At 50.8% G+C, this 24121-nt stretch overlaps 1 protein-coding gene across 5 annotated transcripts in view; it reads left to right on the top strand.

The window, feature by feature from the left end:
• The first annotated feature begins 1263 nt into the window (after positions 1–1263).
• FGFR1 (fibroblast growth factor receptor 1) overlaps positions 1264–24121 on the top strand; it is a 61391-nt gene continuing 38533 nt past the window's right edge. For 3 of the 5 annotated variants that reach the window (XM_023214532.2, XM_023214530.2, XM_023214533.2), the window contains exons 1-2: positions 1264–1916; positions 13421–13599. In XM_023214532.2, coding sequence (XP_023070300.1) covers positions 13509–13599 — 91 coding nt within the window. In that variant the 5' untranslated portion in view covers positions 1264–1916; positions 13421–13508. Of the gene's footprint in view, positions 1917–2051; positions 2219–13420; positions 13600–24121 lie in introns of those variants that run through there. The other 2 variants (XM_023214531.1, XM_023214529.1) reach the window with 2 other exon arrangements.

Below are 24121 nucleotides of genomic sequence, written 5' to 3'. Positions count from 1 at the left end.
GTGAGGAATTGGGTGGGGGTAACTCATTCAGTATTCAAACTTCTACAAGTTTTGGGGATGAGGTGGGTGATGGTGAGGGAACAGGCCCTGCCACTAACTTACATAGTGACTTCTATTTGTGTAGTATTTTTGGTCCACCGAGAGCTATTATTTTATTTGCTTCTTATGATCATCTTGTGAAGGAGTATCAACTGATACCGCTGTTTTGATTTTATCAGATACATGATTTGTCCTACATCAAACTTCATAAATGATGGACAGAAAGGGGGAATCTTTCAGACCTAGTGCTGCTACTTCCCACCCCAACGGTGGCCTCAGCCTGGACTCTCACATCACAGGCCCCACGGAGACTTGGAAAAAATACAGGCTCTTGGCTCCTTCTTGGGACAGCCTGATTCCTCATGTCTGAGCAGGTCCATGAATTTGTATTTTTCAGACGTTCCCTAGAGGACCCGTGTCCATCTGGATTAGGAAACCACTATATTATACCACTCCGCGGCAAGACTCAGGGGGAAGCATTTAGCCGCTTTCCTGGGTTCCACAGTACTGGAGGGTGTTCTGAGTGGGCTGTGATTAATTTCCAAACCAACCACACCTCTCCCCTCAACTCCCACTTACTCTTTGCTTCCTAGACGTTCACTTCAGGCTGGAGACTTCTGGAGACCAAAAACATTGCTGTAGAATTTACAGGGTCCAGTTCCCGGTGGCGCACAAAACCTAAATTATGTGGCTGGGGAAAGCTGAGATCCAATGGAAGGGTTTGAGGAGGGGCTGACCTTCTCATAATAAAACCAGCTAGTATTTACTAAGTGTTAACTATGCGCCAGGCCCTCGTTGACCTCTCGACTCTATACGAAAAAGCACTATTATTCCCCTTTCACAGATGGGAAAACCGAGATTCAGAACGCGAAAATCATTCCCCAAGGTGCACAGACTACAAAGTCCACGCTACCAGGTACAACCTCAATGCTGCGGCGTCTCTTCACGTGTCCCCCACCCCCCAAACTGCTGCTATGTCTAGGGCCTGACATTCCGGCGCCCTCTGGGACGCGCTCAGATGCAGGGCCGCAAGCGCCAAAGGAGACGAGGCCGCAGGAAGAGAAGAGCAGAGCGCCGGACACCTCGGCCCGCTCGGCCAGCTCCCCCTCCTCTGGGGCCGCGGCTGGGGAACTACAAGGCCCAGCAGGCAGCGGCAGGGGGCGGAGGCGGAGGAGGGACCAGCGCCGGTGGGAGTGAGAGGGCGAGCCCTCGCGCCTCGCCAGCGCACAGCGCTCGGAGCGCTCTTTCAGCCACAGGCGCGGCGTCCTCGGCGGCGGGCGGCAGTGAGCGGGAGCCGGGACGCCGGTGCAGCCGCAGGGCGCGGAGGAACCCGGGCTGTGCCGGCAGCAGGGCCACGTCCGGACGGGACGGAGACTCCGCGTAGCGCATTGCGGCGACCTCGCCTTCCCCGGCCGCGAACGCGCAGCTGCTCGAAAAGCCGCGGAACCCGAGGACTTTTCTCCGATCCGAGCTCGGGGCGCCCCACAGGGCGCACGGTACCCGTGCTGCAGTCGGGCACGCCGCGGCGCCGGGGCCTCCGCGGAGCGATGGAGCCCGGTCTGCAAGGAGCGTGAGACGCCGCCGCCGCGTTCTGGAGAAGAGGGGCACAAGGTCTGGAGACCCCGGGCGGCGGACGGGAGCCCTCCCCCCGCCCCGCCTCCGGGGCACCAGCTCCGGCTCCATTGTTCCCGCCCGGGCTGGAGGCGCCGAGCACCGAGCGCCGCCGGGAGTCGAGCGCCGGCCGCGGAGCTCTCGCGACCCCGCCAGGACCCGAACAGAGCCCGGGGGCGGCGGGCCGGAGCCGGGGACGCGGGCACACGCCCGCTCGCGCAAGCCACGGCGGACTCTCCCGAGGCGGAATCTCCACGCCGAGCGAGGTAAGAGTCGCGGCGTCCCCGGATCCGGGGTGGGTTTGGCCCCCGGCGCCGGAGCCTCCCGGCTGCGCGCTTTGCCCGCCAGCCGGGACCGGCGCTTCCCTCCGCTCGCCGCTCGCCGCCCGCCGCCTCCACCTCCCGGCTCCCTCCCGGGCGATCCGCGCCCCCGTTGGGTCTCTCCTCCCTTCCCTCCGCCCGCGTCTCCTTCTGCACCCCCTCCCTACGCTCGTCCCGCTGCTCTTCCCGCTGCCCAACTTTTCCGCCAACTCGCGCTCGGGAGCTGCCAAGGCGGCGGCGGCTCCTCGGTGAGTCCTGGGAAGGACAGGCCCGGGGCGAAGGCGGCGAGGCCCGCGGTTTCCTGGACTGGGGAGGAGGGCGGGAGTGGGCGGCGAGGTGGGGTGCGTTGTGTGTGTGTTGTGTGTGTGTTGCATTCCACTCCATCTCTTTTTGGTCTTTTGGGGATTCACCCCCAATTCAGCAGGTAGCTTTGGGCTCAACGCTAAAAATTAAGGACATTCCTCAGTCCTTTTCCACCCCTGGGAAAACCTGGGGTCCGGGTTGTGGGCGGATGGGGTAGGGAATGAACTGCAGAGGACGTGGAGGGCTAGGTTAGCTTCTCTTGGAATAGGCTTTAAGGAGGTGTCGTCACCAAATGGCTGAATCTGCTTGAGCTGAGAGCGAAAAACGACTCCGCTTTCCAGAAGGGGTGAGCTTATGACTTGGACGGTCTCCGAAAGGGTCGGAAGTTTGGGGAACGGGAGGACGACCCACAGTGGTTAAGCCGAGGTGTGGGACGGGGGCGGGAGGGCCGTTCCGTCCCAATCTGGTTCCTGGAGGTGGGGGAAGGGATGAGGTTTTTGTCCGGTGCGGTTCACTCGGCAGCGATGCGTAGGCTTCTCTGGCCCAGACCCCTCTGCACCCCGCTTCCCCTCCCGTTATGTTTGGGGTTGGGAGAAAAGGGAGGCTACGACCCATGTTTGCAGAGGAATTTGTGAACCTTGTAGATGGGGTTCATATAGAACACACACCCCCCTATGAAGCAGCCAGACACTTTTTTGGTGGTGGGGGGGCGGGGGTGTGAAGCGTGTTTCTTGTTCTGGTCCCAGAAGCTATCAACCCGTTTGAAAAACATTACCACGATGTCTTTCTCCCCCAGCCCTCCCCCACCCCCATTTTCCAGATGTAACAGCCGCATCTGGTTCCGTTTCACCCCACACGGGTACACCGCAGCCGCATTATTAACTTCCCTCTTCCTCCCCTCCCCCTCGGATTCTTCAACTTGTCTTGACCACCTCCCTCCTTAACATTTCTGGAGACTTGGAGATGCGACGTTGAGAAAAGAAAGTTCCCTTGGATCCCGAGTTATCTAAGATCTCACTAAGTTAGTTATTCGCCGCTGCTGGTGGGTGGCGGCGGTCGGGGTGCTTTCTGGATTGCGCAGAAAAGAGGCATCTTGGGAGATGGGTCCAAGGTTTTAGGGGGTGGCATTCGCGAACGGTTCATCCGCTAGACTAGGGGGGGCTCTTTGGCTGTGCGTCTGTCCAGAACTGGCCTTGACGATGGAAGTTTCTGGAACCAAAGCGTTGCTTTCTCTCCCTTGTGTTATAGCTGGAGCTGCGAGAGCGCCTGCCCTGCCCGGAGCCCGCGGTCCCCTTTCGGCCGCCCCTCGGTGGCGTCACGCGCCGCTCCCGGAGCGAGCCCGGTGTGCAGGGCCGGGGGCGTGGGCGACTGCTGCCAGAGGCGCTCCCTGTGTGTTTTTAAGGACTGATTTGGGCCGCATCCCCCGGAAACTAAAGTGGGGCGTTTTACCGTTTAAGTAACGGCTACAGGTTTGAAAGCGGGGGTTTGGATTGTCCAGTTGTGTTTGGTAATAGTCTTTGAGGCAGGAAAGCGCCTTGTGGTCCAAAGTTGCGGGAGGGTGGAGAGAGTCGGTCTCTCTCACCCTCTTCTTTCCAGCCTCTTTCAAATTGAAAACACTTCTCTGGTTTCCTTCTTTGGGCGGTAGTTTTGGAGGCTGTAATGAAATCGCACTTTCTCTAGACGTGGTAATTAAGGTGACTGTTTCCTCCGCAGATGTGCCCTACCCTTTGCACCTCCGGACCAGGGCTTTTTTTGGAATACTATCTAGCCTTGAGACTGTTTAGCAGAAAGTGGCCATTTTCCTCACTTGGCCCGGGCTCCCGGTTTCCTCCCTGAGGCTTGTTTAAAAGCGAAGTAGCAGGGCCCCGTGGGACACGCCTTGGTCTGGTTAATCACCCCCACGCCCGGGTCATCCACCTTCCTCTCCGTGACCGAGGTTCAGCAGCCTCTGCTATTGCCGTCCCGTCTGTGCCGAGGGCCTGCCTCCCTAATGACTTGTTTACATATCCTACCCCCAGTGGGTTAGGAGAAGCTGCGGGGCTGCCCCTGACCCTCCGAGTGCAGGGTGTTTGGGGACCCGGAGGCTGCTGGGGCCTGACTCCAGCTGGGAGGGTTATGAACTGCATCAGTAACGAGCTCCTTGAAATATCTGTTGCATTTACTCTTAGTCATAGCTGAGTGTCAGCTTTTTAGTGAGGTTCATCCAGATTGAGAGCCACTTGGACTTCACTGCCTGCTTTTCCAAACATGCCTGCAGAAATGCTCATTTTCCAGGTATGTTTCCCAAGACGGATTCGGGCCAGAGTGGGCACCACTTGAACAATCTTAGGGTGCTTCTTTTCCTTGACCTCTGGCCATGGAGGATGTTAGAAAGTTCCATTAGGTGGCCCTTTGATAGCCAGGGAAGCAAAGGCTCAGAAAGAAATGGCGAAGTGTCCCCCACTCCCTAGGGGCAGAGGATTAGATACGTTGGTGCATCCCTCAGGCTGGGCTAGCTTTATTCCTGGTGGACTCCAGAGGGCAGGAAAATTGAATTGAACACTGGGTAGGCAGACTCAAGCCTTAGAGACCAAGGAAAATCCATGGGTTTTGCTTTTAGTGGTGTGCTCTTTGTTTTCAATATTGACCTGAAACAAGACTCCTAAAATGGGAGATTTGCTGGTGTCAACTTGGGGGTTTAGCAGCCAGCTTCTGCAAAGGCTTTTTTCTTGCCTCCATTTCTAAAGTGTCTTTTGTCAAAATGGCTGTTAGTTACAGAACATCCTAGCAAAGTTTGAGCCTGTTGCTGCTGGAGGAAAAGGCGTTAGAATTGATTCAAATGTCTTCTTCTGAAAGGGCCTCACATCACTTGATGAATTTAATTTCCTCCTGGGAAATTTGTGTCTTGCATTTGTCTTCCCCAGAGCTTTGTAAAAGGCCTGAACGCACCAGGGACTGGTGGGAGTCCAGATGCAGAGCTTTAGAGAAGATTCTGGTGTTTCCAGAGAGGATGAAATGTCAGACTTGGGCTAGGATATTTGTTTTTCCCCCTAAGGTTGCATCTACTTTAAACAGACATTCCCTCCCCACCACCATTTCTCTCTCCCCTGCAATGAAAGAAACCATGTTTAGGGCCCTCTCTCCCATTTAATAGCACTCACCTGGATGAACTATCCCAAGAATTTGGTGGGGTTCCACTCATAGTACATCCTGTCTTCTAGATTATGTGCAGCAGTTGTGTTGGCCAGGCTAGTGTTGAACTCCTGACCTCAAGCGATCCGCTGGCTTCAGGCCTCCCAAAATGCTGGGATTACAAGTGTGAGCCACCGTGCCTGGCCACTTATTGCTAATTTTTTATATGTCTTTTACTTCCAAGGACATGTAGACACTTTTTTTTTTTTTTAACAGAGACGCAAAAAATAAGCATTTCTCTTGGACCAACTAAAATTTTGCAAGCTGAGCTGAGTAACTTTCTCCATATATTTATTAAGTACTTGCCCCGTGCCCTCTCAACATGTGAGTAGAGAATGCTCACTTTGGGGAAGAAATAAGTCTTATTCCCATCTGAAGGGAATAATGTTTTGGTATTACTTCCTTAATTCTGAAGAACCAAGTTGTCCAGAAATTTTCTCGGTACTCTTTGGACTAGAGTTTGGCTGGTTAACAAGGGATACTAGCTAGTTGCCTTTCTCTGATATTCTCAGCCTCTTTTTCTGGAGGAGTATCAGTATCTGTATCAGTTTCTTTTCATCAGCTCTGTTTTTTCCTTCGTTCACTTACTCATCCAGTTAACAAACATGTTGGCATCTCCTGTGTACATACTAGGTGCAGAGGATGTTAGCAAAGGTTAGGGAGGCACAGACCCTGCTCTGAAGGAGCCTGCAGTTTCATGGGGAGAGAAGAGAATGAAGAACATAAATAACAATCATATAATATGACCTAAGCGCCATGTGAGAGGGGCTAGTAATGTGGTTTGCGAATTTGGAGGAATGAAATCCTCCAGCTAGAAGGCCCAAGAAAGTCTTATGGAAGAGACAGCTTCTTAAGGTGGGGTTCAGAGAAAAGGGAGAAGGCCTGGCCTGTTGCAGAACAAGGAAGGGCAAAGAAGAAAGTCTTGCACAGAGGCATGGAGGTTGCTTCGAGCTGTGGTGCCCTATAGAAATAGAACATGAGGCAGTGCGCGGTGGCTCAAGCCTGTAATCCCACCACTTTGGGAGGCCAAGGCGGGCGGATCACGAGGTCAGGAGATCGAGACCATTCTGGCTAACACGGCGAAACCCCATCTCTACTAAAAATACAAAAAATTAGCTGGGCATGGCGGCGGGCGCCTGTAGTCCCAGCTGGTTGGGAGGCTGAGGCAAGGAGAATGGCATGAACCTGGGAGGTGGAGCTTGCAGTGAGCCGAGATCGTGCCACTGCACTCCAGCCTGGGCGACTGAGCAAGACTCTGTCTCAAAAAAAAAAAAAAAAGAAAAGAAATAGAACATGAACAGTTGGGCGAAGTGGCTCATGCCTGTAATCCCAGTACTTTGGGAGGCCAAGGCAGGCGGATTGCTTGAGCCCATGAGATGGAGGTGAGCCTGGGCAACATGGTGAGACCCTGTCTCTACCAAAAAATACACAAATTAGATGAGTGTGCTCATGTTTTCTGGTAGTCCCAGCTGTTCAGGAGGCTGAGGTGGGAGGATCACTTGAGCCTAGGAGGCAGAGGCTGCAATAGGCTGTGATTGCACCACTGCACTCCCACCTGGGGGACAGAGGAAGACCCTGTTTAAAAAAAAAAAAAAAAAAAAAAAACAAAGCCAGGCACAGTGGCTCATGCCTGTAATCCCAGCCTTAGGGGAGGCCAAGGCGGGTGGATCACCTGAGGTCAGGAGTTCAAGACCAGCGTGGCCAACATGGTGAAACCCTGTCTCAAAAATAAAACAATTAGCCAGGCTTGGTGGCTCATGTCTGTAATCCCAGCTACTTGGGAGGCAGAAGAATTGTTTGAACCCGGGAGGCAGAGGTTCAGCCGAGATTGCGCCACGCAACTCCAGCCTGAGTGACAGAGCAAGACTCCGTCTCAAAGAAAAAAAGAAAGGAAGAAAGAAATATAACATTATAACATGAGCTATGTGTACTTTCAGATTTTCTAGAAGCCACATTGGAAATTAAGTTAAAAGAAAGAAACAGGTAATTTTTTTTTTTTTTGAGACGGAGTCTTGCTCTGTTGCCAGGCTGGAGTACAGTGGCGCAATCTCTGCTCACTGCAACCTCTGCCTCCTGGGTTCAGCGATTCTGCTGCCTCAGCCTCCCGACTAGCTGGGACTACAGGCGCGCGCCACCACACCCAGCTAATTTTTGTATTTTGAGTAGAGATGGGGTTTCACCATGTTGACCGGGATGGTGTCAACCTCTTGACCTCATGATTCGCCCACCACAGCCTTCCAAAGTGCTGGGATTACAGGCGTGAGCCACCGCACCTGGCCAAAATTTGTTTTTTAATTAACTTGTTTAGATTTTAATAATTTATTTAACTGTATTTCCAAAATATTATCATTTCAACATGTAATCAAATATAGAAATTATTGAGATACTTTACATTTTTTTCATAACAAGTTTTTAAGATGCAGTGTATACTTTTTACTTCTAGCATATCTGTTAGCACCAGCCACATTTCAATTGTGCAGTGGCCACCGTGTGGGTCACAGGTCTAGAATATAAGACATGAAGATGGGGAGTGAGAAATGCCTTTGGAAAGGTTGGAAGTTCCTGTCCTCCTGCTGCCAATTACCAAATCTCCTGAGAGTGCTATCAAGGAGTGACTCAAAGCACTACACAATGAGAATTATAAATATCTTAATATTATATGTGAAATACAAATACATAATTCTTTACATTTGATTGGTACTTTAAAGAGGAGAGAATGGGCACATTCACCCACACCAACCATTTGAGCCTCGTAATCACCTGTGATGTAGCTTCCTCTAAGTGGGAAACTGAGGCTTAGAACGGTTAAGTGACTGTCCCAGGGTGGCAGGATCACAAATGTCCCAGGGTGGCAGGATCTCAAATGGAAGGGCATGAATTTATGCTGTCTCCAGCGGACAAGAATGAAAAGACTCAGGCTGGGCGTGGTGGCTCATGCCTGTAATCCCTGCACTTTGGGAGGCCAAGGTGGGTGGATATCTTGAGCTCAGGAGTTCATTACCAGTAAGGGCAACATGGTGAGACCCCTTTTTTTTTTTTTTGAGACGAAGTCTCGCTCTGTCGCCCAGGCTGGAGTGCAGTGGCCGGATCTCAGCTTACTGCAAGCTCCGCCTCCTGGGTTCACGCCATTCTCCTGGCTCAGCCTCCCAAGTAGCTGGGACTACAGGCGCCTGCCACCTTGCCCGGCTAGTTTTTTTTTTTTTTGTATTTTTTAGTAGAGACGGGGTTTCACCGTGTTAGTCAGGATGGTCTCAATCTCCTGACCTCGTGATCCGCCTGTCTCGGCCTCCCAAAGTGCTGGGATTACAGGCTTGAGCCACCGTGCCCAGCCAGTGAGACCCCATTTTTAAAAAACATACAGCAACTTAGCCCAGCTGCTTGGGAGGCTGAGGTGGGAGGATCACTTGAGTCTGGGGGATGGAGGTTGTAGTGAGTCGAGATCGTGCCACGGCACTCTAGCTTGGGTGATAGAGCAACACTCCGTCTCAGAAAGAATAAAAAGACTTGGCCATGAATTCATCAGATAGTTTTCCTTACATAATTTTTGGACAAGGAGATCTGACGTTCACAGAAGGCTTTTCTCTTAGAAGTGGGAGAGCTGCAAGGTCACGGTGGTCCATCCAGCCCCTGCTGTCTCACCAGACAATGTCCACCCTTTATGTTGGATCAGTACTCCAGTGAGAAGACAGCAGGCACTTTCACCCATGCAGCCCGTTCAGTCTTCATAACCACCTGTGATGGAGGCAGGGCAAGAGTAGCCCCTTCCGACGAGTGGGAAACTGAGATCTGCCCCCTCTCTCCTCCCCACCGAGGACCTCTGCATGCAGGCGTGAATCCCAGGAGCCTGGCTGATATTGGAGAGGCAGGGCGGGGGGAACCAGCTGCAGGGTCTTGGAGGAAGCTGCTGTGTACACCTGCAAGGCTGCAGGTCACATCTGTCAAGCAGTGAAGGAAGGAAACTGTTCCTAAGGGATTGGAAAAATTCATTAATTAGTAGAATGAGAAACTGAGGTGAAGGAGGAGGTGACAGGGTCCAGACAGCATGTGGACTAGTGGCCTGTCACTGTGTTTTTTGCAGGCGGGTGGCATGGGGTGTATGCTCACTTCTTATTCCAGGAGTTGGTGCCAGGAGGCCGGGTTTTCTTAACATCCTTGTTTTATAGATGTCAAACTTGAGGGCCAGAGGGGTAGGAGAGGAAGAGACTTTTTGCACCTTTTTTGGGAAAGAACAAGAGGGAAGCTGGCAGATGAATTTGCAGTGCATTGACCAGGGAGCTGAGAGAGGGCGTTCTGCAGCCAGCCCACACCTGGGAGGAGGCGGCAAGTTTTTCTGGGGGCAGAGTGGCCAAGTCCAAGCAAACTTAACCATCTCAACATGACATCACTCTTTCCCATTGGAACCTGAGAACTTTTTCAGTACTCTGGCATTTACCATGGGACCTGGGTTTTCTTGGTCAGGTATGCATTTCTGGGTGACAGGCCTGCATCAGGTATATCTTTGGGATGTAGTGAGATGTGGAATATGGGTTTAGGGGTATCCTCTGGCAAGCACTGCTTCTATCCCCCGGATCTGGGAATGTGCCCCATGCAGTGTCCTAGATGGCCCATCTGTGGTCTGTTTCCAAGGGTCTTTCTTTTAGTTAGTTGGTTTTGAGACAGGATCTCACTCCGTCACCCACGCTGGAGTGCAGTGACACAATCTCAGCTCACTGCAACCTCCACCTCCCGGATTCAAGCAATTCTCAGATTCAAGCAATTCTCATGCCTTAGCCTCCTGAGTAGCTGAGATTACAGGTGTGCACCACCACGCCCAGCTAATTTTTGTAGATTTAGTAGACGAGGAATTTCACCATGTTGGCCAGTCTGGTCTTAACTCCCGACCTCAGGTGATAACCCGCCTCAGCCTTCCAAAGTCCTGGGATTATAGGTGTGAGCCACCACACCCTGGCACAAGGGTCTTTTGACCAACGGAACTGCAAATCAAGGCTCTTTTTTTTTTTTTTTTTTTTTTTGAGACGGAGTCTCGCTCTGTCGCCCAGGCTGGAGTGCAGTGGCTAGATCTCACCTCACTGCAAGCTCTGCCTCCCGGGTTTATGCCATTCTCCTGCCTCAGCCTCCCGAGTAGCTGAGACTACAGGCACCCGCCACCTCGCCCGGCTAGTTTTTTGTATTTTTTAGTAGAGACGGGGTCTTACCGTGTTAGCCAGGATGGTCTCGATCTCCTGACCTTGTGATCCGCCCGTCTCGGCCTCCCAAAGTGCTGGGATTACAAGCTTGAGCCACCGCACCCAGCCACAATCAAGGCTCTTTTGTTACCAGAGTTACCTTGGATTTGCCCATATCTACTTGGTTTGGAGAAATTGAGTTTGCATCAGATGGAGTCAGGCTTGATCAGTCCCTTATTTACTTCCTCCCACCATGTCCTCTAATATCCAAAAACCTTGAGTCACTATTACATGCTAGCTACATTTCCTTGGGTAAAGTACTTAACCTCTTTGAGCCTCAGTTTCTCCATTGCTTAAAAGGAATAATGAAACTTATCCCCCATAAATTTATAGTGAGGAATAAATGAAGTTTTATAGTTCTAAATTGGTTCTTCTTAGGGCATCCGTGGTACACAGTGGGTGTTCAGTATTCATTTCATTTCGTCTTTTTTTTTTTTGAGACGGAGTCTCCCTCAGTCGCCCAGGCTGGAGTGCAGTGGCGCTATCTCGGCTCACTGCAAGCTCCGCCTCCCAGGTTCACGCCATTCACCTGCCTCAGCCTCCCAACCAGCTGGGACTACAGGCGCCCGCTGCCACGCCTGGCTAATTTTTTGTATTCTTAGTAGAGACGGGGTTTCACCGTGTTAGCCAAGGTGGTCTTGATCTCCTGACCTCGTGATCTGCCCGCCTTGGCCTCCCAGAGTGCTGGGATTACAGGCGTGAGCCACCGCGCCCAGCCTCATTTTGTCTTTTCTAATTCCTTTGGTAAATTTAGAAAAATGAAATTTCGAGAAATGTTTACTTCTCTTTTGATTTGAAATCATTAAAACATTTTAGTAAGCCTTGGGAGTGAGCTAGTGGTGTGGCATGTGTATCCCGCTGGCCAAGCACATGTGAATGAAGCCAAGAATCCAGGGGCTTTTCTGCCAGCCAGCACTGACTCATTTGCAAGGGGCCCTGCCTGGCTCGGGGGAGGCAGGGCTGAAGTACCACATTAGGGCATGTTCCGGGGAAGTAGATTCTCTGAATAACTTGGATGGCTCCCTGGAGCATTTAGGACAGAAGCCACCTGGAAGATAGAGATGGTCACCCCCATGTAGCCCTGACAGTGCCCAGAAAGTCTTGTCACTTGGTAAATACCAACAGCTATGATCCGTTCTTTAAGACCCTGGGGAGTTTTAAATTTTACCCCTCCAGACCTGAGAAGGGTAAAGGGCTGCAGATTCTGTTCTTTTTTTTTTTTTTTTTTTTTGAGGCGGAGTCTTGCTCTGTCGCCCGGACTGGAGTGCAGTGGCCGGATCTCAGCTCACTGCAAGCTCCGCCTCCCGGGTTTACGCCATTCTCCTGCCTCAGCCTCCCGAGTAGCTGAGACTACAGGCGCCCGCCACCTCGCCCAGCTAGTTTTTGTATTTTTGTATTTTTAGTAGAGACGGGGTTTCACCGTGTTAGCCAGGATGGTCTCGATCTCCTGACCTCGTGATCCGCCCGTCTCGGCCTCCCAAAGTGCTGGGATTACAGGCTTGAGCCACCGCGCCCGGCAGATTCTGTTCTTTTAACTGGGGCCAGTGTGAGCCATCTTCGACTCAGTGCTTGCAGCAGCCCTTGATTCTGCAGTGGGACCTCCTAGGACCCTTTGCCCCCCACAACTTCTGGACTCAATATCTGTCAGACGTCACTTGTCACCTTCCAGCACCAGGGAGAACTGGGTCCCTCCTGGCTCCACACTCTTAGGCTCTTTGTAAGTAGCTGCCTCTGCAAGGGAGGCTGGTAGAACTATGGATGTGATTCATACAATTTTAGAGACAAAAAGAAAGTACCCAGGAGGTCATTTATTTCAGCTGCTTCATTGCATAAGTCAGGGAGTTGAGCATCGAGTCCAGCAGCTACTAACTAGTTATCTCTGTACTTGGCTTCCATTTGCTAGTCCTTAGCTTGTTCCATGATTCTTCATTGCCCCTCATTTCTCACCAGAGGGACTGGTTGGCCCTAGATGGAGTGGTCTTTTTTAAATTTTCTTTTTAATTTTTTTTTTTTTTTTTTGAGACAGAGTCTCGCTCTGTCACCCAGGCTGGAGTGCAGTGGCACGATCTCGGCTCACTGCAAGCTCCGCTTCCCGGGTTCATGCCATTCTCCTGCCTCAACCTCCCAAGTAGCTGGGACTACAGGTGCCCGCCACCACGCCCGGCTAATTTTTTTTTGTATTTTAGTAGAGACGGGTTTCACCGTGTTAGCCAGGATGGTCTCGATCTCCTGACCTCGTGATCCACCTGTCTCGGCCTCCCAAAGTGCTGGGATTACAGGCGTGAGCTACCGCACCCGGCCTTCTTTTTAATTTTTTGAGACAGAGTCTCACTCTGTCACCTAGGCTGGAGTGCAGTGTCGCTATCTCGGCTCACTACAGCCTCTGCCTCCTGAGTTCAAGCAGTTCTCCTGTCTCAGCCTCTTACAGGTGTGCACCACCACGCCCAGCTAATTTTTGTATTTTTAGTAGAGATGGGGTTTCACCATGGCCAGGCTGGTCTCAAACTCCTGGCCTCAAGTGATGCTCCTGTCTCGGCCTCCCAAAGTGCTGGGATTACGGGATGCACCACCACACCCAGCCAGGACTGATAATCTAATTCATTGTTGGGGTAGATTCACAGTTTTCTTCTGAACGCCTTAGTAAGTCCATGCTTTAAGCAGCCACCACGTGGCATGCTTTACCTTCTGTTTCTCCTCGCCCCTCCCCTACCTGGACCCTCCTAACTTTTGGGGTTTTTTTTCTTTCCCCAGGGTCAGTTTGAAAAGGAGGATTGAGCTCACGGTGGAGTATCCATGGAGGTGTGGAAACTTGTCACCAACCTCTAAGTGCAGAACTGGGATGTGGAGCTGGAAGTGCCTCCTCTTCTGGGCTGTGCTGGTCACAGCCACGCTCTGCACCGCTAGGCCATCCCCGACCTTGCCTGAACAAGGTAAGGTACTGGCTGGGGGCAGCCTGGACTCCTGGGCCTGGAGAACAGGATGGGCTGGGATGGAGGTGATATGGTTGCAGGTAATGTGGTCAACAGGGAAGGCTCCTTCCCAGGTGGAGCAAATAACTCCCTTCCTGCAGGAGAAACTCTCAAGATAACCTGGGTTGGTTCTGGTCTGGTTATAAACATAACTGACTTCATCAGAGGTTGGGGTCATGAAGGCTGGTGACATCCATTTACCTGAGTTGACATGTTTGTGGGAGTTAATTTATGCTTTTCTCTTTCTGAAGAAAGAATATCTGATTAGGACCCTAGTGTCACACTTTAACCTAGGTGATGTATAAAACGCAGCTGGTGGTGCCATGGGGAGAGAATGACCTTTGAATTTGGATGTAGAACTTGGGTCGGAGTACAGGGGATGTTGTAGGAGGTGAGAGCTTGCTAAAGACTTCTGGCTTCTAGAAAATTGTTCCAGAGCCCCATCTTCGCCAGGCATGGTGCGTCACACATGTAACCCCAGCACTTTGGGAGGCTAAGGCAAGAGGATCACTTGAGGCCAGGAGTTCAAGATCAGCCTAGGCAATATAGCGAGACCCCATCTCTACAAAAAAAAGGAAATTAACTGGGTGTGGTGGTGCACGCTGCTAGTCCCAGCTACTTGCTACTTAGGAGGCTGAAACGGGAAGATTGCGTGATCCTGAGTTGAGGCTGCAGTGAGCTATGATTGCACTACTGCGCTCCAATCTGGGTGAAAAAAAAGGCACATCTTCTATAAGGGTCAGCAGTCATGGCTCCATGCCTGCGTTTTTCTATCCTTGATTGTGTCTCACAGGTCCTGTCTGGGGGCCTGCCAAGTGGTTTGCTAGGTAGTGGTTGAGGAGTTTTGAAGTGATTGAGACCCAGGAAGCATGAAGGAGCATGGAGACCTGTGGCGTGTTGGAAATTCAGAGCCATCATTGGTAACAGGAAGGACTTACCTGACCATTCTTGGGATCTGTTTGAGCTGTGAAAAGGCCTCTTGGGAGATTGCAGGTACAGCATACCTGGTGGCTTTCGAGGGACTTTGAAAACTAATGTATGGGCATTTCTGCCGCCAGAGGATAATGTGGTTTGTGACTCAGTGGCTGGTCACACAGAGAAGGTTGACACAGTGGGTGAAAGGTTGGAGGTGCACGTGATGGGGTGGCTGTGTTCAAAAGGCTGGCACTCAGCTGGCCAGGGACCTATTTGAATGATGAGTTATGGGTGAGAATATGTGTCCCCTGGATGGAGTTGGGAATGAACAGGGAAAGTTGTGTGAGGCTTTAGAAGGTACAGTGTCTAGAACAGGCATATTCATGTTGCTGTCAGTAACAGAACTGAAGGCAAGGTCTGAACTGGAAGCACAGTGGAGACCCAAAGTGGGAAAGACTGTGTCTGCCCACAGGAAGTTTATGGTCAGGAGGGGATGGGCAAGTACAGGGATAAGTAACACAAGACGGACTGTGTTTAAACCACCCAGTGAAATTACAACCAAAGGTGATGGGAATGCAGAGGAAATGGGGAACAGAGAGCACCTGAGATGGGCTTGAGTTCAGAAGGGGAAAATGAAGGGCCCTCCAGGTTGAACAGCATGAGTATTCAGAGGCAGCTTGTATATGGTTTATGGAGAACTGTTTGCCTGGTGAGTAGATAGTTGGGAAGCAACACTTGGAAAAATTGGATTGAGTTAGCATGTGGAAAGCTTAATGCCCTGCCAAGAAACTATATTTAGGGCCGGGCGCGGTGGCTCACGCCTGTAATCCCAGCACTTTGGGAGCCTGAGGCGGGTGGATCATAAGGTCAGGAGTTCCAGACCATCCTGCCTAACGCAGTGAAACGCCGTCTCAAGTAAAAATACAAAAAAATTAGCCAGGTGTGGTGGCAGGCACCTGTAGTCCCAGCCATTCGGGAGGCTGAGGCAGGAGAATGGCATGAACCTGGGAGCTGGAGCTTGCAGTGAGCCAAGATCACGCCACTGCACTCCATCCTGGGCAGCAGAGCAAGACTGTCTCAAAAAAAAAAAAAAAAGAAGAAAACTATACTTAGGCCAGGCGTGGATTATGCTGGTAATCCCAACACTTTGGGAAGCCAAGGCAGGAGGATTGCTTGAGCCAAGAAGTTTGAGACCAACCTGGGCAACATAGTGAGACCCTGTGTCTAAAAAAAATAGGAAAATTAGCCAGACGTGGTGGCATATGCCTGTAGTCCAGCTACTAGGGAGGCTGAGGTGGGAAGATCACTTGAACCTGGGAGGTGGAGGTTGCAGTGAGCCATGATCATGCCACTTCAGTTCAGCCTGGGTGACAGAGTGAGACTCTGTCTCACAAAAAAAGAAAAGAAAACTAGACTTAAACGGGTAGATGTTGGGAAACTTGAAAAGTTTTTTTTTTTTTTTTTTTTTGAGACGAAGTCTCGCTCTGTCACCCAGGCTGGAGTGCAGTGGCCGGATCTCAGCTCACTGCAAGCTCCGCCTCCCGGGTTCACACCATTCTCCTGCCTCAGCCTCCTGAGTAGCTGGGACTACAGGAGCCCGCTACCTCGCCCGGCTAGTTTTTTGTACTTTTTTAGTAGAGACGGGGTTTCACCCTGTTAGCCAGGATGGTCTCGATCTCCTGACCTTGTGATCCGCCCATCTCGGCCTCCCAAAGTGCTGGGATTACAGGCTTGAGCCACCGTGCCTGGCCACTTGAAAAGTTTTGAGCAAGTAATGTCACAATCGGCTTTCAGAAAGTTAATTTGGCAGCTCAGTGTGGATGACTGGGGGAAAGAGTGAGGTGCACCTGTGTTTGCACCCTGCTCTGCCACTTGATAGCTGCATTATTTACTTCAACAAAGTACTCAAACATGGTACGCCGCAGTTTGCTCATCTGTAAAACGGAGATAAATAATAAAGGGTTAAGTGGGATAATCCAGATGAAGCACTTCCATGTAAGGTGTTAGTAGTTGTTACTGCTGCCACCACTGCTGCCAGAAGGACGAGGTTGAAGGTTATTTTGAGTTTCTGGCTAGAGGAAGTGCAGGTACTGACCAGGATGGGGACTGGGAAATGGAAAAGGAAGGAAAAAGTAGTAAAGACACTACAGCAATAGCATCTGTGGGTTTAAGTAGGTTGAGTGTCAACTCTGGGCAACTGGAGACTAAGATGAGAGTGTAAAGGGAGGTTTGAGGGGAGTTGAGATTTGAATCCGCAAATTGTAGACAGCAATAAAGGAGTCGAAGTGCAACGAGGACCTGATTGAGGTTTGAGAATGTGAATTTATGATGGATCTTAAAGTACTTTCTTTTTTTTGCAGCCCAAGAAGGGATATACGGGTCTCGGGCCTGGCCGCTGGGATGAGTACAAGGAACTTTAGGACCAGAGTGAGGGTGCTAGTAGAGGAGGGCGGTGTCACGGAAGCTGCTGGGGCAGGGTGGAGGCTGGAACCTGGTGGCTGAAGGTCTTGATGAGCATAAAGTACTGGCCCTGTGAACAGAAGAAAGGGAGGAAGAGAGGTGGATGGGGCTCTTAGGAGGCCATGTACCCAGGAAGACTGACATTAAATGACCATTTTTTAAAAATCAACTTAACTGGCAAAGGCACAGTGGCTCCGACCTGTAATCCCAGTACCTTGGGAGGCAGAGGCGGGAGGATCACTTGAGCCCAGGAGTTTAAGATCAGCCTGGGCAACATAGCAAGACCTCATCTTTATAAAAAATAAAAAAGTTAACTGAATATGGTGGTACACGCCAGTAGTACCAGCTCTTTGGGAGGCTGAGGCAAAAGGATCACTTGTGCCCAGGAGTTTGAGGCTATAGTGAGCTATAATTGCCCCACTGCATTCTACCCTGAGTGACAGAGCAAGACCCTGTCTCTAAAAAAAAGTGGGTTTTGTTTGTTTGTTTTTCTTAAAGAGACAGAGTTTCGCTCTGTTACCCAGGCTGGATGGAGTGCAGTGGCATGATCTTGGCTCACTGCAACCTCTGCCTCCTGGGTTCAAGTGATTCTCCTGCCTCAGCCTCCAAAGTAGCTGGAATTACAGGTTCTCACCACTATGCCTGGCTAACTTTTATATTTGTAGTAGAGATGGGTTTCGCCATGTTGGCCAGGCTGGCCTTGAACTCCTGACCTCAAATGATCCACCCACCTTAGCTTCCCAAAGTGCTGGGACTATAGGTGTGAGCCACCGTACCTGGCCAAACCAACTTAATTTAGGTATAGCTTACCCACTATAAAATAGAACTGTTTTTTTTTTTGAGACGGAGTCTCGCTCTGTCGCCCAGGCTGGAGTGCAGTGGCCGGATCTCAGCTCACTGCAAGCTCCGCCTCCTGGGTTTACGCCATTCTCCTGCCTCAGCCTCCCAAGTAGCTGGGACTACAGGTGCCTGCCACCTCGCCTGGCTAGTTTTTTGCATTTTTTAGTAGGACGGGGTTTCACCATGTTAGCCAGGATGGTCTCCATCTCCTGACCTCGTGATCCGCCCGTCTCGGCCTCCCAAAGTGCTGGGATTACAGGTTTGAGCCACCGCGCCTGGCCAAAATACAGCTGTTTTAAGTGCATAGTTTGATGTGTTTTGATATATGTCTACACCCTGTGTAACTATTACCCCAATCAAGAGATGAAACATTTTCCTCATGCCCCTGTGTGGTCCATCCCATATTTGTTGGGTCACCTGTATTTGGGTTAACAGTTTGGGCTGTTAATAAAACTGCTGTGAACCTTCATGTGCAAGCCTTTGTGGGCACACATTTTCCTTGGACTGCCCTGGTTTTGATTTTGGCTCCACACCTTACTGACTGTTGGCTCTTGGGAAAGTTCCTCTTTGTGCCCTTTTATAAAATATATTGATAATGAATGTGTACTCATAAAGTCTTTGTAAATGCTGTACGAGTATGTCTGCGGAGCTCATAGGATCCTGCCTGGTCCTAGGCTGTGAGCACTGAATGGCAGTTGTAGGTCCCTTTTCTTGGGCCTCCAGGGGAGACAGCACATGGCAAGGAGCATGTTGTTTCATGGGACACAGCAATGGAAAGCCACTGCACTTGGAGAACAAGCCCCAGGTCTCCATTTGGTGGAGTAAACCCCATCTCAGTGTGAGTGCGTTGCTTTCACATAGCCTGTCTCTCATGAGCTTTGTGACAGAACAGAGAACTGCTGTGGCCAGGATGTTCTAGGGGGAGATCTGGCTTCATGCTTTGTAAGCCGTAAGGAACTTCGTAAGTGTAAAGTATATTATATAGTCTTGGGCCTGCTGATTATTAAATAATAATGCTGCTATTTTTAAATATTTATTTATTTATTTGAGACTGAGTCTCACTCTGTTGCCCGGCTGGAGTGCAGTGGCACATTCTCAGCTCACCGCAACCTCCACCTCCTGTGTTCAAGCGATTCTTCTGCCTCAGCCTCCCAAGTAGCTGGGATTACAGGCATGTGCCACCATGCCCAGCTAGGTTTTTTTTTTGTATATTTAGTAGAGACGGGGTTTCACCATGGTGGCTAGGATGGTCTCGATCTTCTGACCTCATGATCCACCCACCTCGGCTTCCCACAGTGCTGGGATTACAGCTGTGAGCCACCATGCCTGGCCAATGCTGCTATTGTCTTTAAAAAAATCTTAGGCCTAGCACAGTGGCTCACACCTGTAATCCCAGCACTATGGGAGGCTGATGCAGAAGGATTGCATGAGCTGGGGAGTTCCAGACCAGCCTGGGCAACACAGCAAGACCCCATCTCTAAAAATTTTAAAAATTAGCTGAGTAACGTGGCACACGTCGGCAGTCCTAGCTGTTCAGGAGGCTGAGATGGGAGAATTGCTTGAGCCCAGGAGTTGAGGCTGCAGTGAGCTATAATCAAGCCACTGCACTCCATCCTGGGTGTCAGAAGGAGACCCTGTCTTTAAAAAAAGAAAAAACACATTATAATCTGTGTATTAAGGGCTCTGTCCAAAAGGTGAGAACAAACCACCCAAAACCCTGTTCACACGTTGAGTTTTCCCCATTTGAATGGCCTTGCTGTGATTTTAATTGTGTGTGTGTGTGTGTGTGTGTTGGGAGCCCCTCCCCACTGAGCGCAGTGCCAACGCCCCTCAGTCTGCAAGTGCTCCTGAGGGATTGGGGAGGGCCTGGAGTTTCTGGCTGTCCTTGGAAAGTTGATTTAATAAGGGTTCCAGGAAAACCAGCCTCCCTCCCCTCTCCCTCTCCTTCCCCTCCTTTGGTTTGGGATCCTACAGAGCCTCAGCTTGTTTTAGATCAGGCTTTGAGAGTGGTGAGGGAGTTGTTTGGAAAGACAAGTCGGTTTCAGATGATAAGAACCAACATTCTGAGCTTGTGGAGGGTGCATTTGTCTGTGTTTTGCAGTAAGTCAAGTCTTGGTGGGGAAAGCCAGTGAGTGAGTGCCACACTGCAAGGCCACTGCTGGCAGTTGGGGTGGGGTTCCAGCTCCCTTTTCAACAGTACTGTGGGTTAAATGCCCCAGGCCCCCTGCTTTTGCCTCCGTGCTCAGAAAACCTGCAGCTCATAAGCGATTTAATGGGCTGAGTTTTACAGCTCCTCCCACCCACCCAGATTTGAAGGAGTCTGGTCGCCTGTTAGAGGCGGGAGATGTTGCGCTTAATGGAAAAACCGCACATTTCCATTCTGGCCTCAAGCCCCCTGGATGCCCTGTGTGCACCACAAAGCGGGGCTTTGTCTCTGTGTTTTGCAGAAACCTGCACCTATGGGGGAGAGGCTGTGTGTTGTCTAGAGCTGTTGCCTAGCCTCAAATCATAGGACCCTTGCAGCTTCTCCATCCCTGGGCATGTCCAGCTGCCTTTGGCCCAAAAGGGTGTGCATTTCAGCGTGGCTGCAGGGAGAGTCTCAGATAGGTACTACAGGTTCGGTAGTGGGACATCCTCTGTTCCGCTACCAGACCTGTAGTCTAGTGTCTACACTGGACTGTGGTCCAGTGTCCTAAGGCTGCCTCGGGACACAGGCAGGACCCTCCCCTACTCCCACCCCATCTCCAGCATAATTTCTTCTGATGAGAAGAACTTGTTTGCTTCTCATTCACACTGGATGGCAAGAGGAGTTTCTTCATCCCCTGCCAGGAGGCTAGATGTCAGATGACCCACTTGAGAACAAGGGTGGAGGATTTAGGCCTCTAGAAATCTGCAAGGTGCTAAGCTCATAACAGGTTTCCCCAGAGTATCAGCTCTGTCCTGCTTCCCCTGGAGAGGTGGCTCCAGTGCCTGGAAGGGGTGTTTGCAAGTGTTCAGAGCTGGAGAGGGAGGACCCAACCCTCGGCCTGTGAGAGAATGTGAGGACGCTCACGTGGCCCTCTTGACCAAGCTGGGGCGAGCGCAGCAGAGCCGCTCCGAGGCTGTGTTCTTGGCTCCAGCTTCTGCATTGCTACACCATTAGCTTCACTGATTTTCCACTCTGGCTCTGCCAGGCCCGCTCCCTGAAGTCAGGGAGGAGGAATTTCTCAGGGAAGAACAAATGGCTGTCCAGAGATCTTGCTGCCAGTGGGGGAAGGGAGGGATCCCAAACAAAGACTCTGTCAGGGTTTCCATCACTGGTTTCTGTGACTACCTGGAGTCAGGTCAGCAGGAACTGGAGAGACAGTGTCAGGGATTCTTTGGGAGCCTGTGGCCCCAGCACGGAGGGATGTTAGCTCCTGGCCAGGCAGAAGCAGTGAGTGATGGCTTGTGTCTGGGCGGTGATGGATGGCCCTGGGAGAAGTGAGTCCTGGGGAGTCATTATCCCAGAGGGCGAGGTCTGGGGTCAGAGAGCCTGACCAGCAGCTGGTCCTGTTTTCACAATGCCTGTTCCTCCAGGGCCACTGGGGGCTCCAGCTCACCCTGTAGACACCACCTTTGCCTCTTCCTTCCCTGAGGCTTGGAAATGAGACAACTGTTTCCCTGTTGACCCGGGGAGTCCAGCTGCTCTCATTCTCCTGGGCTCCTGAATGGGGCGGCCTAGGCCTTTCTCCTGGGCCTGGCTCTTTCACCAAATTGCAGGCAATCCCTTCTCCCCGCCTGCCCTACTCCCCAGCCCCACTGCACCCTAAATAATTAAGCTGAAAGCTAACTGCCCTACCTGGATCTGAAAGGCCTGGGCTAAATCCCAAACTGTTTCCTCCTAGGAGAAGCCTACTGGAGTCTGGGCCACTTCTTACCTTGGGATTTGCTCTGACTTCCAGCTGGTGGCAGCCAAGTAGCAGGGCCAGTTGCCCGAACCCCTCCTCCCCGATAGTGGGCCTGTTGCCTCTTAGCATTGCCAGTGTGGCACCAAGAGACATTGAACTTCTACCCTCAGAGTTCCCTCCCTTCTCCTGTTTCTTGGCTCACACAGTTCTCGCCTTTCCACTTGCCAAACGAGGTATCCACTGCCTTCATGTAAAGCATTTGTGCCCTGCAAACTAGGGGCTGTGGGGTGAGGGGTCCGTGTAGTTGGTTTCAGGCACTGGGAAAGATCCACCCTGGCAGAGCTTGAAACTCCACGCCCTCTTCTCGTTCACATGCTGTGGCATGGCTGAGCCTCCCGGGATGGGTTGTGTAAAAGGAGGAGGATGGTGGGGCGGGGGCTGTGCCGTTTGTGTTCCCAGGCCCTAGACATGGAGACACATGGAGCCTGAAGTGGGTGAGAGGGTCAAGGAGTTCTGCAAAGAGTGAACTTAGTGGTTATGAGGTTGGGCAGGGAAAGAGGTCAGAAACAGCAACACCGAGGTTTGTAAGAGTTAACCAACAGTGAACATTGAATTCACAATTTAGGCCTTCCTCACATTTGTCTAGGATCAAAAACTAGCCTCTGGCTAATGGTCCATTCATTCACTGATTTTTTTTCACTCACTCATTCATTCATTTATTCATTCATCTAGTCAAGCAAATCTCTTCCTTTTTCTATAAATACAACGTATACTTTATACATTGTGTATCCTCGTCCCTTAGCTGGAAATGTCTGTTCCTGTCCTTTTCTTCCTTTTCACTTTTTATAATTCCTACTCGGCTGGGCGCGGTGGCTCAAGCCTGTAATCCCAGCACTTTGGGAGGCCGAGACGGGCGGATCACGAGGTCAGGAGATCGAGACCATACTGGCTAACATGGTGAAACCCCGTCTCTACTAAAAAACACAAAAAACTAGCCCGGCGACGTGGCGGGCGCCTATAGCCCCAGCTACTCGGGAGGGTGAGGCAGGAGAATGGCGGGAACCCGGGAGGCGGAGCTTGCAGTGAGCTGAGATCCGGCCACTGCACTCCAGGCTGGGAGACAGAGCCAGACTCTGTCTCCAAAAAAAAAAAAAAAAAAAAAAAAAATTCCTACTCAAATCTTAATTTAAGGTTTACTTTGGGTTTAGATTAAGGCTTAACTTAAGGGCCACCTCCCCTCCTCCCCCCGCTTTTTTTTCCTGAGACATAGTCTCACTCTGTTGCCCAGGCTGGAATGCAGTGGAGTGATCATGGCTCACTGCTGCCTCGACCTCCTGGGCTCAAGCGATCTGCCGGCCTTAGCTTCCTAAAGTGTTGGGATTGCAGGCATAAACCACTATGCCCTTTTGAGATGTAGTCTCACTCTGTCATTCAGGCTGGAGTGCAGTGGCGTGATCTTGGCTCACTGCAACCTCTGCCTCCCAAATTCCAGCAATTCTTCTGCCTCAGCCTCCCAAGAAACTGGGATTACAGGCATCTACCACCATGCCCAGCTAATTTTTGTATGTTTTGTAGAGACAGATTTTTGCCATGTTGGCCAGGCTGGTCTCGAACTCCTGACCTGCCTCAGCTTCCCAAAGTGCTGGGATTACAGGCGTGAGCCACCACACCTGGCCTCTTTTTAATTTTCATTCTAACACATACTTTGCCTCACATTATGTGGAGTTTTTAATATGTGTCTGTTTACTCCACTAGAGCAAAGTTCTAGAAAGTCAGCAAGTATATCTTTATTACTGTTTTAAAAACATTCATGTTTAGGCCGGGCGCGGTGGCTCACTCCTGTAATCCCAGCACTGGCCAACATGGCGAAACCCTGTCTCTACTAAAAATACAAAAATTAGCCAGGTGTGGTGGCACGCACCTATAATCCCATCTACTTGGGAGGCTGAAGCAGGAGAATCACTTGAACCCGGGAGGCAGAAGTTGCAGTAAGCCAAGATCGCACCACTTCACTCTAGCCTGGGTGAAAGAGCGAAACTCCATCTCAAAAATAAATACATAAATAAATAAATACATAAGTAAATAAATAAATGGTGTTTTGATAGGTAATCTGGGTTCATCTTTCAAAATTCAGAAAATACAGACTTGTAAAGAGGAAAAGGAAAACTCCTGTATTTCCATCATTCAAAAGCAATCACTGTTAACTGAATTTATTATTTTAGACTTTTTTCTCGCATTTGTATAAACCTGACTTTTCAGAATTAGGATTTATACTGTATACGATGTTTTGTAACTGATACCAGCATTTAGAGTCATACAGAGAATATTTTTCATCATGCTTAAGAAGGAACTACATAATATTCCATTGTGTGGGTGTACAAAATTGATCCAGTTCTCTA

The sequence above is a fragment of the Piliocolobus tephrosceles genome, chromosome 7 (assembly GCF_002776525.5).
Source record: "Piliocolobus tephrosceles isolate RC106 chromosome 7, ASM277652v3, whole genome shotgun sequence".
Taxonomy (NCBI): domain Eukaryota; kingdom Metazoa; phylum Chordata; class Mammalia; order Primates; family Cercopithecidae; genus Piliocolobus; species Piliocolobus tephrosceles.
This window is presented reverse-complemented; position numbering and strand designations above follow the sequence as displayed.